We start from the raw sequence: 16,195 nt of genomic DNA, 5'->3' as shown, positions 1-16,195 counted from the left end.
GGGTGCCTCGGTCCTTGCACATTTGGACGCACGGCTGTACACAAGACAAGGGCTTTGTAACAACATTTGCATAAAGTCACAGATGGGCAATGTCTTCGTTCGCCTTTGAATAAGGCCCAGTGTCCGCCATTTCTAAAGAGCGCAGGACTACATGAGGCTTAGATACATATTAAGTAACAATCGTGTTAAAGTGGGCCAGAACGGGATGGAACTGCGTTCCGTCAGTTCCATGTGGAGACGGAACCAGTTCCGCCTCCTCCGGCCCACCTAATCCAGGATGTCAGCACAGAGCCGCAGGGAGATTCCGGGCGCCCGCTGAGATTTTGCTACCAGCGGACACCCGACTCCTGTCCCTCGGCGGCAGCCGGAGGCAGGAGTTTACTCCTGAGCACCGGCTTCCAGCTCCCGCAGTGTGCACTATGGGAGAAACGTCATGACGTCTCTCCCATAGTTTCGAGGAACGGGTGGCCAAATGGACGGCAGTGGTTGGACACGGGAGTGGGGCTTAAAGTAAGTTTTTCTTTTGTGTGTGTGAGTGTGTAAGGGGCACTACTAATTGGGGCATTACCACTGGGGGCACTACTACAGAGGGCATTACCACTGAGGGGTAAGTTCCACCACTTCCCTAGAACCACTTTTAGCACTGGCAACAATCTACCATATATTTAGATGTTATTCTAAATTACAACCTTTTAACATAATTTCATGTGGTGCTCAGAAGATCCAAAAGGGTTATCCCAAGTTTGGTCACTAATATTTGTATATTATTGTCACCTCCCACCTCACCTGGCACATGTCTTTCAAGTGTTTTTCCGTGGTATCTCCAGGGTGTTGGATGAGATTAATGTACGAGAGATCCTCAGTCCAAGGGTTCCACCAGGAGAACAATGAAGGGGGTTCTCGGAGTTTGTCCCACTTCACCTGGAGAGCATAGACGTCCCTTCTGGAGACATAACAAAAAAACAACAACAACAGGGAGGAGTAAAAACGGTGTGGAAACAAAGAATAAAGTCAATGACACAAGAAAAGTGATGTATGAAGAGCATAGAGAATACCAGGACATGATATCATAACTGTTCCACCATCACTTGTCAAAGGTTCCTTTAGTGGGTCCTCCAGAACACTCACTTGTTGAGGGCCATCCGAGGATACGATAGAGGTCCCCAGGTCAATGTGTCGATGTAATTCAGAGGGATACGAAACACCCGCGAGCTACCAAGCTCGACAAAATCATAGTAGCAGATCAGTAGGGATTTATTACAGATAAACGCCAGGACCTCACGCTCTGTGCCCCAGTGGCTGATCCTGCGGAGGAGACATAGCATCACAGTTAGCTTCAAAGGCAAATGAGGACACAGAAGAGAAAGAAATTAATAAAGAAGAAGAAAAAAGAGATGAGTGCGACACGAATAGGGATGAACATTAGTAAAAGCTAGCAAAGAAAATAAGGAACGAAGCATTACTGAGCCAGGATCCAGGAGCTCTGCAGTTCCCCGTCCTCATCCTGAGATAAATGGCTTTGAATTTCCTGTATAGCCTGCTGGGCAACCGAGGGCTATTGGGGGACAAATGGGTAAATGTTACAAGAGTAAACTGCAGTTATTGGTAAGAGGTCTATCAGAGGGACTGTGCCAACCCCGTCCCGGTCACCCCACGCTGCACAAACTCTGTGCGCCTCCACTGGCACCTAGATCGGTGGCATCGTTTGGGCAAGTGCAGTAACTTTGCGCAGGCTACGCAGTGGTGGAGTAGGGAGCATCCTTTGCAAAGTACTGTACGTCGTTTGGAGTCGTTGTGCTCAATTTTACACCCCCAAACACAACCCAAAATATGTGGCTTCTGTTTTACCACTTTACTTTCCAACTGCTACACTCGGGGCAGATGTTACATTTTCTGAGTAGCCGTTTAATTGCTTGTGTGTCAGGTCCAGGAGATGCAACACAGAATTCAAGGAGGCTCTTGCTTACTTCAGTTGTTTTCCTGCTGGCCCTAATTGATGCTTACACACCATTTTATAAACTGCCAGAGCAGGAAAACTGCTGGAGCTGACAACATTTCGGTAGACCAAATTCATTTTATTAGAATGACCTTTTTTTTTAAAATAAGTTCCTACAGTTTGCGGAAGTTAATTTCAAAATAGTTTTCATACCTCATTTTGAAAGTTCTAATGAGGCACCTTTTGTAAATTGCCTCAGGCGCCAGGCTTGTTTTTTTTCAGGAGGGGAGGGGAGACAGCATTACAAAATGACGGGCTTTGTTTTTCAAAGCCCAACCAATCTGCATTTTGGTTACCCCCCCGCCCCCCAAGACAGTAAAATTATTAGTCAGACCCCTAACAGTAAGAGTTGAGTTATAGAGAATACGTATGTATGTATGTATATATATCTCCTATATAATAGCCCTGTGATTCTGTGCCTGGGTTTCTAACGCTGGGCGTGGCTAGGAGCTCCCATTGGGTTAGTGGCAGGTCTATCACACCCAGCCCACAGCTGATTGGCCGAGAAACGCCCTCCCACACAGGTTACATCCAATGGGAGGCTCTGCCCTTTGCCTGCTGTGTTTTCACAGAGCAGGATTAGCAATGGGACTGATGGAGCTGCAGATCCAGCCCCACAACCCAAAATAGTCCCACTGCATCTGCAGCAACACCCCCCCCAACAATTTACACATAAACATTGATGCAAATTCGAAAGGGAGCGTGGCCACGAGTACAGCTGCGTGGCCACGCCCCTTTTCCTATACTTTCAATGGAAGCTTGGAGAGTCAAAAAACGGTACAGACCATAAAAAAAAGGTCCTGTACCTGCCAAAAAGGTGCAGCTGGAGGGTATGCCACTGCATCTGCAGCAAGTCTCTGCGCTGTAGATAGGGGAAAAAACAATCCTTTTACTGCAGCGTCCTATGGGGGTCATTCCAAGTTGATCGCTAGCTGCATTCGTTCGCTGTGCAGCGATCAGACAAAAACTCGGCACTTCTGCGCATGCATATGCAGCGCAATGCGCACGTGCGGCTTACTATTACAACAAACAATGTAGTTTTACACAGGGTCTAGCGATGATGCTTTTCAGTCGCATAGGCAGCCGCAGAGTGATTGACAGGAAGAGGGCGTTTCTGGGTGTCAACTGACCGTTTTCAGGGAGTGTTCGGAAAAACGCAGGCGTGGCTGGCCGAACGCAGGGCGTGTTCATGACGTCAAATCAGGAACTGAATGGTCTGAAGTGATCGCAAGCGCCGAGTAGGTCTGAAGCTGCTCTGAAACTGCACAAAAAATTTTTGTAGCCGCTCTCCGATCCCTTCGTTCCCACTTCTGCTAAGCTAAAATACACTCCCACTGGGCGGCGGCATAGCATTTGCACGGCTGCTAAAAACTGCTAGCGAGCGATCAACTCGGAATGACCACCAATGTCTTGCTGCCAGTCCACCTGCCCCCTCCGGCATCAACAATCTCCACTCCCTAGCCACACCGCAGGTGGAACAAAAGCTGCTGCGGCCACTGGCATAGATGTGTATGAAAGCGGCGCAGCGGAAGACTTTCATAGCCCTCCCTGCGCCGCATACTCTCTGAGCCCCAGAGCCTCCTCTGCATGTGATGTCACAGAAGTGCCTCCCCGCCACAGCCACGCCCAGATTCCCAGAGGCCCTGACTCCGCAACACAGCACCTGGCCTGCCGGCCTGGAAGCCCCGAGATGGTTAATGTAGCGGATAGAGAGGGTGATATCGCCGAGGGTAATGTCTGGACACTGAATCAGTGTAAAAGGTGACAGTGCTGTGCAGTGCAGTGGGTGTGCAGTCAGGGCCGTTGCTAGAGTGTTCGGCGCCCCCCTGCAAACTATAAATTTACACCCTTGCATACTTTACAAACGCACAGCGCACATTTTGACCCCTGTAGTAGAGACACTTACACATGTAATCAGGCCCGGCGACAGGGGGGGTCAAAGGGGACATCTGTCCCGTGCCCCAACATTGTGAGGGGCCCCAAAGTACACCTGCAGCAGTGCGGCAGCTGCAGCATGGATTTAAGGTTGCAATTGTAAGTATAAGTATTGATATTGCGGCGTCGCGCCGGCCGCCCGCTGTGTGAAGCTCCCAGACCCCCAGGTCAGCTGTCCGGAACTCCCGAAGTCCCCGTGTGCTGAGACGTCGCGCACAGCTATGCACGACACCGCTGCGTCTTCCACTTCTCTCCTCCCCGTCCGCCCTGTGTCTCTGCTGTGAGGAGCAGCCAAGCAGGAGCGGGACTGCAGTGCGGCTATAGAGACCGCAAGGCCGGTGCGGCTCGCAGACAGACTGAGGAATAAAACAGCCTCGGGCAGGCTGTCAGCTTGTGGAGACTCGGAGCCTTGTCTGGATGGCGTGCGGCTATATATACTGGTAAGTGTGCGCTCTTGGCTCTCCAGGATATTGGGTCTTTGGAACTAGGCTTCTGAAAGGAGCTGATAAATGATTTCTTGACTCACTGGATAGAACAATATTAATAGAATTGTATGTTAAATATGCTTATCCAGGGTGTTTATGTTATGTGAGATTTATTTTATTGATTAATGCCATTGTTGTTTTTACAATGTTTTGTATATTAAACATATACTTCTTTTAATATTGTTCTATCCAGTCAATAAATAATTTATCAGCTCCACCACCTCTTTGTTTTTATATATTGTTTATTGTGGGTCTGACTACCCCCTTTTTTTATGATGGCAGCTTACAGCAAACATACTATTTCAAGTGCCTGGATTGTATTTATTTACCATTTTAGCTTCTGAAAGGACTGTTGCCCACGGAATGTAGTTGGGATCCAAGCAGTCAGAATGGTGACGCCGGCATCCCAACTGCCGGAATCCCGAACATAAGATGCCAAGGAGGTTTAGGGTAAGGCTGCGGGGGGAGGGTTAGGCCGTGGGGGGAGGATTAGGTTTGCAGGTAGGGATGTCTGGGTCTGAGATAAAGGGGGGGTTGGGGAGGGGGTGGGGGGCCCGCAGAGATCTCAGTGTACCGGGCCCCAAGATTTCTGTTGCCGGCCCTGCATGTAATGCCCCCTGAACCAGTGACGCTTACACGTCACGCCCCCCCACCCCGTACCAGTGACGCTTACACAAGTAACACCCCCTGTAGCAGTGACAATTACACACGTAACGCCCCCTGTACCAGTGACGCTTACACACGTAACGCATTCTGTACCAGTGCCGCTTACACACGTAACGCCCCCTGTACCAGTGACGCTTACACACGTAACGCCCCCTGTACCAGTGACGCTTACACACGTAATGCCCCTTGTACCAGTGACGCTTACACACGTAATGCCCCCTCCCCCAGCACCGTTTACACACGTAACGCCCCCTGTACAAGTGTCGCTTGCACACGTAACGCCCCCTGTACCAGTGTCGCTTGCACACGTAACGCCCCCTGTACCAGTGTCGCTTGCACACGTAACGCCCCCTGTACCAGTAACACTTACACACATTATACAGCAGTCACACATACACACACATATATACAAACACACACACATACATACTGTACATACATTACACACATACACAGTCACACATATATACAGTATACACAGACACTGTATATACACACACACACACTCACTCTCTTTCCAGACACTTATCTAATGAAGTCTGGCTGGCCGAAGCTGTAGCAGATCATCCTCCTGCTGCAGCATGGTTCCGTGTAACTCCGCCCCTTACTCCCATCTAGCTCCGCTCACTTTGGCTCCCTCCCGGCCATTGAATGTCACACAGGGGAGGGGAGGGGGGAGAGGAGGTTTTGTGCTGCGGCGCCGAGGGGGAGAGGAAGCTTTGTGCTGCCGGCACCGAGGGGGAGAAAAGGTTTTGTGCTGCCGGCGCCGAGGGGGAGAGGAGGTTTTGTGCTGCCGGCGCCAAGGGGGAGAAAAGGTTTTGTGCTTCCGGCGCCGCTGCATGTGTGTAGTGTCACTGACACTGCACAGCACTCTCACCTTTTACATTGATTCAGCCAGTCACACAGTTCTGCCAGCCAGTCACTATTGTTAGCACCAGTGTCCCAACGCGTCTCATTACAGGGAAGTAGACGCACTACATAAACTACAGCTCTCAGCAGCCCTTAGCGCCGAAGCATTCCGCCCCTTGGGGCTGCTGGGAGCTGTAGTGTATTGCGTACATCTTCTTCCCTGTAATGCGGCACATTGGGACACCGGCGCGAACAATAGTGACTGGCTGCTGTGCGAGTCTCTGGGAGAGCCGCTGCCAAAGGGAGGACAGCAGCCTAGCTGCTGACAGGAGGAGAAGCAGGATAAGCATTACCCGCCTCTCCCCCCCTCGCAGTACCTCCGGGCCCCATCCGCGGCACCCCCACACACCCCCTCCAGCGCCCGCGATAGCTCTGGACCCCCTCCCCCACCCGCAGCGACCCCACACCCGTACCTCCCGTTACACCACCCCATCCACCCCTCCCCCACCCAGGGCAACCCCGCAACTGCTCCTCCCCCACCCGCAGCGCCTCCGGACCACCACCCGCGGCACCCACGCACCCTCCCCCACCTGCGGCACCACCGCAACCTCCCATGGCACCCCAGGATCCCATCCGCCTCTTCCCCGCACCCTCTACTCCCCCAACCAAAGCACCTACTAGGTGATTCACCAGGCCCTGCGTGCGCTGTTCACGCCGTTGCAAGGGGCTTCCACCCCTTAACCATTGCACACCCTTTGTCCGTGCAATATTTAACCACTCACTCAATTATGCTTGGAGGTAATACTCCATATAATAAAAATATTGCACGCCACAAGGGTGTGCAAGGGTTAAGGGGGCGTAGCCCCTTACGACGGTGTGAAGAGCGCCCGTAGGGCGCGATGAATCACCTAGTATATATATATATATATATTGTCTGTAAATATGGCTCTGGTGCTAGACAGTGCCTCCTGAGCCATTTAGCTCACCGTACGTCCCTGATGTATATATATATATCCTATATAATAGCCCAGATCTGTGACTCTGTGCCTGTGTGTCTAATGCTGGGCGTGGCTAGGAGCTCTCATTGGGTTAGTGGCAGATCTATCACACCCAGTCCACAGTCCACAGCTGATTGGGCGAGAAACGCCCTCCCACACAGGTTACACCCAATGGGAGGCTCTGCCCTTTGGCTGCTGTGTGTTCAGGAATAACAATGGGGCTAATGGAGCTGCAGCTCCAGGTCCACACCCCAAAATAGGCCCACTGCATCTGCAGCAACATACCCTCCAACAATTTACACATAAAAATCGGTACAAATTTGAAAAGGGGGCGTGGCCATGGGTAAAGAGACGTGACCACGCCGCTTTTCCTATACTTTCAATGGAAGTTTGGAGAGCCAAAAATCGGTACAGACCATAAAAAAGGTACTGTACCTGCCCAAAAGGTCCAGCTGGAGGGTATGCCACTACATCTGCAGCAAGTCTCTGCACTGTAGATAGGGGAAAAAAACCTATGTCCTGCTGCCAGTCCGTCTGCCCCTCCGGCATCAACAATCCCCACTCCCTAGCTGCGGTGCAGGTGGAACAAAAGCTGCTGCGGCCACCGGCATAGATGGGTATGAAAGCTGCGCAGCGGAAGGCTTTCATAGCCCTCCCTGCGCCGCATACTCTCTGAGCCCCGGAGCCTCCTCTGCGCGTGATGTCACAGAAGTGCCTCCCCGCCACAACCGCACCCAGATCCCCAGAAGCCCTGACTCCACAACACAGCACCTGGCCTGCCAGCCTGGAAGCCCTAAGATGGCTAATGTAATGGATAGAGTGGGTGATATCGCGGCGGGTAATGTCTGGACGCTGAATCAATGTAAAAGGTGACGGTGCTGTACAGTGCAGTGGGTATGCAGTGTCACTGACACTGACTTCACAGCACTCTCACTTTTTACATTGATTCAGCGAGTCAGTCAGTTCTGCCAGCCAGTCACTATTGTTAGCGTCGGTGTCCCAACGCGTCTCATTACAGGGAAGTACACGCACTAAATAAACTACACCTCCCAGCAGCCCTTAACGCCAAGGCATTCCGGCGCTAAGGCCTGCTGGGAGCTGTAATTTATTGAGTGCATCTTCTTCCCTCTAATGCGGCGCCTTCGGACATCGGCGCTAACAATAGTGACTAACTGCTTGGCTGCTGTGCGAGTCTCCGGGGAGCCACTGCCAAACGGAGGACAGCAGCTTAGCTGCTTCCAGGAGGAGAAGCATTACCCGCCCCTCCCCCACTCTCAGTACCTCCAGCCCCATCTGCGGCTCCCCCCCACACACACCCTCCAGCACTCGTGGTGGCTCCGGACCCCTCCCTCACCCGCAACACCCCTGCCCCTCCCCCACCCGCGGCATCACCATACCCACCCCACCCTCACCAACAGCACCCCCATAACTGCTCCTCCACCCGCGGTGGCTCCGGACCCCACCTGTGGCACCCACGCACCCTCCCCCACACATAGCACGACCGCACCAGTCCCTCCCCCACTCGCAACACCCCGGACCCCATCCGCATCTCCCCCGCTCCTGCCACTCTTCCAACCCCAGCACCTACTAAGTGATTCACCAGGCTCTGCGTGCGCTGTTCATGCCGTTGCAAGGGGCTTCGACCCCTTAACCATCGCACGCCCTTTGTCCATGCAATATTTAACCACTCACACAGTTATGATTGGAGGTAATACTCCATATAATAAAAATTTTGCACGCCACAAGGGTGTGCAAGGGTTAAGGGAGCGTAGCCCCTTACAACGGTGTGAAGAGCGCCCGCAGGGCACGATGAATCACCTAGTCTATATATACATATATAATAACGGAGAACTGTACATCCATATGGGATAACGGAGAACTGTACACCCATACATATTTACACTACAGAACCGAGAGAGGGAGAGTATGGAAGGACAGAGGGATCAGGTTAGATTAGGGCCACAAGAAGGACAGATGGGGTGTATAAATGTCACAGTTACCCTAAATATGAAGAAGTCCTCTTTGGAAGGGCTCTGCTTTGTCTCTACATCAATGGTCTGTGGAGTGAAGGCAGCTCGGGGCTCCTGCGTATACAAGACGTCCACTGGTGATTTGGGCTCTGCGCTGTCGGCAGGTGATGGGGTCTCAGGGGGGACTGTCTCCACTTTGTCCATTTCTGGACTTCTGAGCGATGTCCAAGTTCCTAGTATCTAACACTTGTTCATCAGGCGCTGTATGTGATCCGTTGTCTCTATGCTGTCTCTCACAGGTGTCTCTTTCTCTTATCCACACTCCCTTCCTAGTTGCCTCTTGCCTTAGAGTGCTGTCTTACACTCTTCTTCTGTGGCCCAGTTGTCTGTCTCTTGCTTGCTGTCTCTTGTTGTTCTGTGTTCCAATTGTGTGTCTCTTACTCTGGCTTTCTGTCTCTTGTTCTGTGTCCCAGTTGCCTATCTCTTGCTGTCTCTTATTCTGTGTCCCAGTTGTCTATGTCTTGCTGTCTCTTGTTCCTGCTTGCTGTCTCTTGCTCTGTGTCGCAGTAGTCTGTCTCTTGCTCTCGCTTGCTGTCTCTTGTTCTGTGCCCCAGCTGTCTGTCTCTTGCTCTTGCTTGCTGTCTCTTGTTCTGTGCCCCAGCTGTCTGTCTCTTGCTCTTGCTTGCTGTCTCTTGTTCTGTGCCCCAGCTGTCTGTCTCTTGCTCTCGCTTGCTGTCTCTATCTCTGTGCTCCAGTTGTCTGTCTCTTGCTCTCACTTGCTGTCTCTCGTTCTATGCCTCAGCTGTCTGTCTCTTGCTCTCGCTTGCTGTCTCTACTAGCTCTGTGCCCCAGTTGTCTGTCTCTTGCTCTCGCTTGTTCTCTCTTGTTCTGTGCCCCAGCTGTCTGTCTCTTGCTCTCGCTTGCTGTCTCTTGTTCTGTGCCCCAGCTGTCTGTCTCTTGCTCTCGCTTGCTGTCTCTACTAGCTCTGTGCCCCAGTTGTCTGTCTCTTGCTCTCGCTTGTTCTCTCTTGTTCTGTGTCGCAGCAGTCTGTCTCTTGCCCTCCTTTGCTGTCTCTTATCCTGTGCCCCAGGTGTCTGTCTCTTGCTCCCCGCTTGCTGTCTCTTGTTCTGTGCCCCAGCTGTCTGTCTCTTGCTCTCGCTTGCTGTCTCTTGTTCTGTGCCCCAGCTGTCTGTCTCTTGCTCTCGCTTGCTGTCTCTTGCTCTGTGCCCCAGTTGTCTGTCTCTTGCTCTCGCTTGTTCTCTCTTGTTCTGTGTCGCAGCAGTCTGTCTCTTGCCCTCCTTTGCTGTCTCTTATCCTGTGCCCCAGGTGTCTGTCTCTTGCTCCCTGCTTGCTGTCTCTTGTTCTGTGCCCCAGCTGTCTGTCTCTTGCTCTCGCTTGCTGTCTCTTGCTCTGTGCCCCAGTTGTGTTTGTATTGTACAGGGGAAGCAGGAAATGTAAGAAATGAAACCAGTTCCTCCAGTACTGGTCTGTGTGCAGTGTGTGCCTCAGTCACAGCGCTCTCTGCCTTCCCCCGGACCCCATGTCTCCTAGAGACAGTTCTCTTAGCATACATACAGTGAGGCGTCCTCGGCATATACTGTATGAGACCGTTACATCGACAGGAGTGGTCTGGGATGGGATACAGATGATCTTTGCTGTCTGCACAACCATGCAGGGGGAACACTGTGCAACATCTGTGCCAACCCGGAAAATGCATTGCATTACGTTAGGATAAAAAGAGTAAATAAGCCCGCCATTACACTAAGATCACGTGACAGCGTCATATTCCAGGTTTCCTGGTCTTATAGACTTTCTTTTTGCTTTCACAATCTCAAATCTCCCCACATGTGTCCCTTAAAAATTTGTACTTAAAACACTGTGGTACACACATAAAAATAAGTATAACAATATAATAACTTGGAAACCCAGCAAGCAGGTGGTGACAGATATTTTTATTTGTGAAAGCTTAAAAAAATTGTCCGTATTTACATCTACAGGGGCTTACGCAGACGCAGATGCCAGAAATGGTCTAGCAAAGGTGAAAAGGGGGCCCCCTATTTCGGGACAGGGTCTGTGAGGGAACTTTCTGCTAGCTGTCCATGGGGGGGGGGGGTGTCATTCCGAGTTGATCGCTAGCTGCATTTGGTCGCTGTGCAACGATGAGGCAAAAAAACGGCACTTCCTCGCATGCGTCGTACTTTTACAATGGCCGATGTAGTTTCACACAGGGTCTAGCCAGGGCCGGTTCTGGCTGTGGTTGCGCCCCGGGCAAAACTATAGGGGCGTGGCTTCACACGGGGGCGTGGTCAGTAACGCCCCCATTTGTGCCCCTTGTAGCGCCGCTGGAATAAAAAAAAAAAAAAGTATACTTACTATCCCCGTTCCTGATCCAGACCGCTGCAGACAGCCGCCAGTGCCGCTCCTCTCCTCGATCAGCATAGACACTAGAGGTCAATTATGACCCCTAGCGTCTGTGCCACAATGCTGTGCGGTGCGCGATGACATCATCGCGCACAACAAAGGTCCCCTCCACGAAGGTAAACTAGACGCGTAGTGTCTGGTTCCCTTCAGAGCGGGGGACCAGCGGGGGGCACAGCGGCGGGGGTGACAGCGGGGGGCACAGCAGCGGGAGGGCACAGTAGCGGATCTTGCTCCGGAAGGCGGCGCCCCGGGCAAAAGTCCTGCTTGCCTGTGGCAAGATCCGCTACTGGGTCTAGCGAAGCTTTTCAGTCGCACTGCTGACCGCAGAGCGATTGACATTAAGTTGGCGTTTCTGGGTGTCAACTGACCGTTTTCAGGGAGTGTTCGAAAAAACGCAGGCATGCCAGGAAAAACGCAGGCGTGGCTGGGCGAACGCAGGGTGTGTTTGTGACGTCAAAACAGGAACTGAACAGTCTGAAGTGATCGCAAGCGCTAAGTAGGTATTGAGCTACTCTAAAACTGCACAAAAAAATTTTGCCGCCGCTCTGCGATCCTTTCGTTCGCACTTCTGCTAAGCTAAAATACACTCCCAGTGTTTGCAAGGCTGCTAAAAACAGCTAGCGAGCGAACAACTCGGAATGACCACCATTTGTGGACTTCCAAGCACTATATATTTAATATGTACAATAATGCAGCTGGACACAGCAAGTCTCAACATGGCCCAGTAAGCAACTGAATACTCTGATTGGTGGATAGTGTTAGCCAATCACCTGTCAGAGACGTTTATGGGAAGATTAGCAAAGAAAAGCACTGAAGCCGGCGCTGGTTGTTTCTCCAATAATAAATGATTAGAAAACTATGGATGATTGTAAAAACACACTTAAATTTATTAGCTAAACATCAAATAATAAAGCTAAAATTAAAATACACATATATACACATGAAATTTAGGGCATATATAGAGCTGTGAAGCTATTAAAATGGCTGCTAATAAGTGTCCACTATGGATCCCGGACTAGAACACTGGACAAAGTTCCCTGGGGAAAAATAATCGGTACAGCTGGTGTTACCCGTAAGGACGGAGGCTTCCAGAGGCTTTAAATTGACAGCAAGCAAGCTGTGCCACTTGTATTCAAGCTGGGTCTCTCCAGTCGGTGCTGTAATGTGAATGTCCCACAGAGAAAATTCCAAAGCAGGTGTTCCAAAGCTGATTGTTATAAGTCCATATCTGGATCCGTTGTAGCGTGGAGCACTTGTAATAGTAGTAATAGCAGCTTTTACACTTAACGTGTTTCCCTAGGCTCGGTCACCTAGCTTCATCAGTTGGGAAGATGTTGCATTGTGTAGTGTTGGGCATGCCCCCAGAATGATGCAAAACAGCCGCACTTGGGCTATAAGGTGTCTGACGTCCTGTACTGGGAACCCTCACAGACCTGTTCACCATTTTCTCCTCATGTTATTTGCATTACATTATTTGCATAATCACTTAGTAATCTATCTGCTTACAGGTATAATCAGGTGCGGTTTAGCAAATGTCAATAACACAGAATTCCCCTTTATAACTGGCCCACAGTGTGAATAGAAACCAATAATTATTGATCCAGGAACAACACTGATAAGATGTTTTCCCATCCCACCTCCTATAATATCCCCCCCACTCGTACATAGTTCTCACAGACATTCCAAATAATTGAATTAATTCATTAATATTTAAAGCCCACATTACGGTAATAGGAGTTAGCTGCAGATTTAGCAATGAGTGATATTCTTGTTATGACTTATTACAAATGATAAATGATGCTCCAGCCAATCACCTCCTAATGATAATTTTTTAAACACGACAGGACGTGATTGGCTGGAGCACCATTTAAAATTCGTAACGAGTGATAGGAATATCACTCGTGAGGTATAATATTATCTCGCTGGTTCTCTCACCTGTCCTGTGACTGTTCCTGGTATTTGAGGTGTAATATTATCTCGCTGGTTCTCTCACCTGTCCTGTGACTGTACCTGGCATGTGAGGTGTAATATTATCTCGCTGGTTCTCTCCTGTTCTGTGACTGTACCTGGTATGTGAGGTGTAATATTATCTTGCTGATTCTCACCTGTCCTGTGACTGTACCTGGTATATGAGGTGTAATATTATCTGGCTGGTTCTCTCACCTGTCCTGTGACTGTACCTGGTATGTGAGGTGTAATATTATCTTGCTGATTCTCACCTGTCCTGTGACTGTACCTGGTATGTGAGGTGTAATATTATCTTGCTGATTCTCACCTGTCCTGTGACTGTACCTGGTATATGAGGTGTAATATTATCTGGCTGGTTCTCTCACCTGTCCTGTGACTGTACCTGGTATGTGAGGTGTAATATTATCTTGCTGATTCTCACCTGTCCTGTGACTGTACCTGGTATGTGAGGTGTAATATTATCTTGCTGGTTCTCTCACCTGTCCTGTGACTGTACCTGGTATGTGAGGTGTAATATTATCTTGCTGGTTCTCTCACCTGTCCTGTGACTGTACCTGGTATGTGAGGTGTAATATTATCTCGCTGGTTCTCTCACCTGTCCTGTGACTGTTCCTGGTATGTGAGGTGTAATATTATCTCGCTGATTCTCACCTGTCCTGTGACTGTTCCTGGTATGTGAGGTGTAATATTATCTCGCTGGTTCTCTCACCTGTCCTGTGACTGTACCTGGCATGTGAGGTGTAATATTATCTGGCTGGTTCTCTCACCTGTCCTATGACTGTACCTGGCATGTGAGGTGTAATATTATCTTGCTGGTTCTCTCACCTGTCCTGTGACTGTACCTGGTATGTGAGGTGTAATATTATCTGGCTGGTTCTCTCACCTGTCCTGTAACTGTATCTGGCATGTGAGGTATAATATTATCTCGCTGGTTCTCTCACCTGTCCTGTGACTGTATCTGGCATGTGAGGTGTAATATTATCTCGCTGGTTCTCTCACCTGTCCTGTGACTGTACCTGGCATGTGAGGTGTAATATTATCTCGCTGGTTCTCTCCTGTTCTGTGACTGTACCTGGCATGTGAGGTGTAATATTATCTCGCTGGTTCTCTCACCTGTTCTGTGACTGTTCCTGGCATGTGAGGTGTAATATTATCTCGCTGGTTCTCTCACCTGTCCTGTGACTGTACCTGGCATGTGAGGTGTAATATTATCTCGCTGGTTCTCTCCTGTTCTGTGACTGTACCTGGCATGTGAGGTGTAATATTATCTCGCTGATTCTCACCTGTCCTGTGACTGTACCTGGTATGTGAGGTGTAATATTATCTCGCTGGTTCTCTCACCTGTCCTGTGACTGTACCTGGTATGTGAGGTGTAATATTATCTCGCTGGTTCTCTCACCTGTCCTGTGACTGTACCTGGTATGTGAGGTGTAATATTATCTCGCTGATTCTCACCTGTCCTGTGACTGTTCCTGGTATGTGAGGTGTAATATTATCTCGCTGGTTCTCTCACCTGTCCTGTGACTGTACCTGGTATGTGAGGTGTAATATTATCTCGCTGTTTCTCACCTGTCCTGTGACTGTTCCTGGTATGTGAGGTGTAATATTATCTCGCTGGTTCTCTCACCTGTCCTGTGACTGTACCTGGTATGTGAGGTGTAATATTATCTCGCTGGTTCTCTCACCTGTCCTGTGACTGTTCCTGGCATGTGAGGTGTAATATTATCTTGGTGGTTCTCACCTATCCTGTAACTGTACCTGGCATGTGAGGTGCAATATTATCTTGCTGGTTCTCACCTGTCCTGTGACTGTATCTGGCATGTGAGGTGTAATATTATCTTGCTGGTTCTCTCACCTGTCCTGTGACTGTTCCTGGCATGTGAGGTGTAATATTATCTCGCTGGTTCTCTCACCTGTCCTGTGCCTGTACCTGGCATGTGAGGTGTAATATTATTTGGCTGGTTCTCTCACCTGTCCTGTGACTGTACCTGGCATGTGAGGTGTAATATTATCTTGCTGGTTCTCTCACCTGTCCTGTGACTGTACCTGGTATGTGAGGTGTAATATTATCTCGCTGGTTCTCTCACCTGTCCTGTGCCTGTACCTGGCATGTGAGGTGTAATATTATTTGGCTGGTTCTCTCACCTGTCCTGTGACTGTACCTGGCATGTGAGGTGTAATATTATCTTGCTGGTTCTCTCACCTGTCCTGTGACTGTTCCTGGTATGTGAGGTGTAATATTATCTGGCTGGTTCTCTCACCTGTCCTGTGACTGTACCTGGCATGTGAGGTGTAATATTATCTTGCTGGTTCTCTCACCTGTCCTGTGACTGTACCTGGTATGTGAGGTGTAATATTATCTTGCTGGTTCTCTCACCTGTCCTGTGACTGTTCCTGGTATGTGAGGTGTAATATTATCTGGCTGGTTCTCTCACCTGTCCTGTGACTGTACCTGGCATGTGAGGTGTAATATTATCTCGCTGGTTCTCACCTGTCCTGTGACTGTTCCTGGTATGTGAGGTGTAATATTATCTTGCTGGTTCTCTCACCTGTCCTGTGACTGTTCCTGGTATGTGAGGTGTAATATTATCTGGCTGGTTCTCTCACCTGTCCTGTGACTGTACCTGGCATGTGAGGTGTAATATTATCTTGCTGGTTCTCTCACCTGTCCTGTGACTGTTCCTGGTATGTGAGGTGTAATATTATCTGGCTGGTTCTCTCACCTGTCCTGTGACTGTACCTGGCATGTGAGGTGTAATATTATCTTGCTGGTTCTCTCACCTGTCCTGTGACTGTTCCTGGTATGTGAGGTGTAATATTATCTGGCTGGTTCTCTCACCTGTCCTGTGACTGTACCTGGCATGTGAGGTGTAATATTATCTTGCTGGTTCTCTCACCTGTCCTGTG

At 49.9% G+C, this 16,195-nt stretch overlaps 1 protein-coding gene across 1 annotated transcript in view; it reads right to left on the bottom strand.

The window, feature by feature from the left end:
* Nucleotides 1-10,601, bottom strand: part of LOC135056827 (tumor protein p63-regulated gene 1-like protein) — a 31,537-nt gene extending 20,936 nt beyond the window's left edge. Inside the window, exons 1-4 of the mRNA XM_063962466.1 lie at nt 8,930-10,601; nt 1,464-1,555; nt 1,129-1,305; nt 787-943 (exon numbers count right to left, since the gene is read on the bottom strand). Of these exons, the coding sequence (XP_063818536.1) occupies nt 787-943; nt 1,129-1,305; nt 1,464-1,555; nt 8,930-9,103 (600 nt within the window). The 5' untranslated portion in view covers nt 9,104-10,601. The remainder of the gene's footprint in view (nt 1-786; nt 944-1,128; nt 1,306-1,463; nt 1,556-8,929) is intronic.
* Between the last annotated feature and the right edge of the window lie 5,594 nt (nt 10,602-16,195).

The sequence above is a fragment of the Pseudophryne corroboree genome, chromosome 3 (assembly GCF_028390025.1).
Source record: "Pseudophryne corroboree isolate aPseCor3 chromosome 3, aPseCor3.hap2, whole genome shotgun sequence".
In the NCBI taxonomy this organism is placed as follows: domain Eukaryota; kingdom Metazoa; phylum Chordata; class Amphibia; order Anura; family Myobatrachidae; genus Pseudophryne; species Pseudophryne corroboree.
Note: the sequence above shows the minus strand (reverse complement) of the source record. Positions and strands in the feature narration are given on the sequence as shown.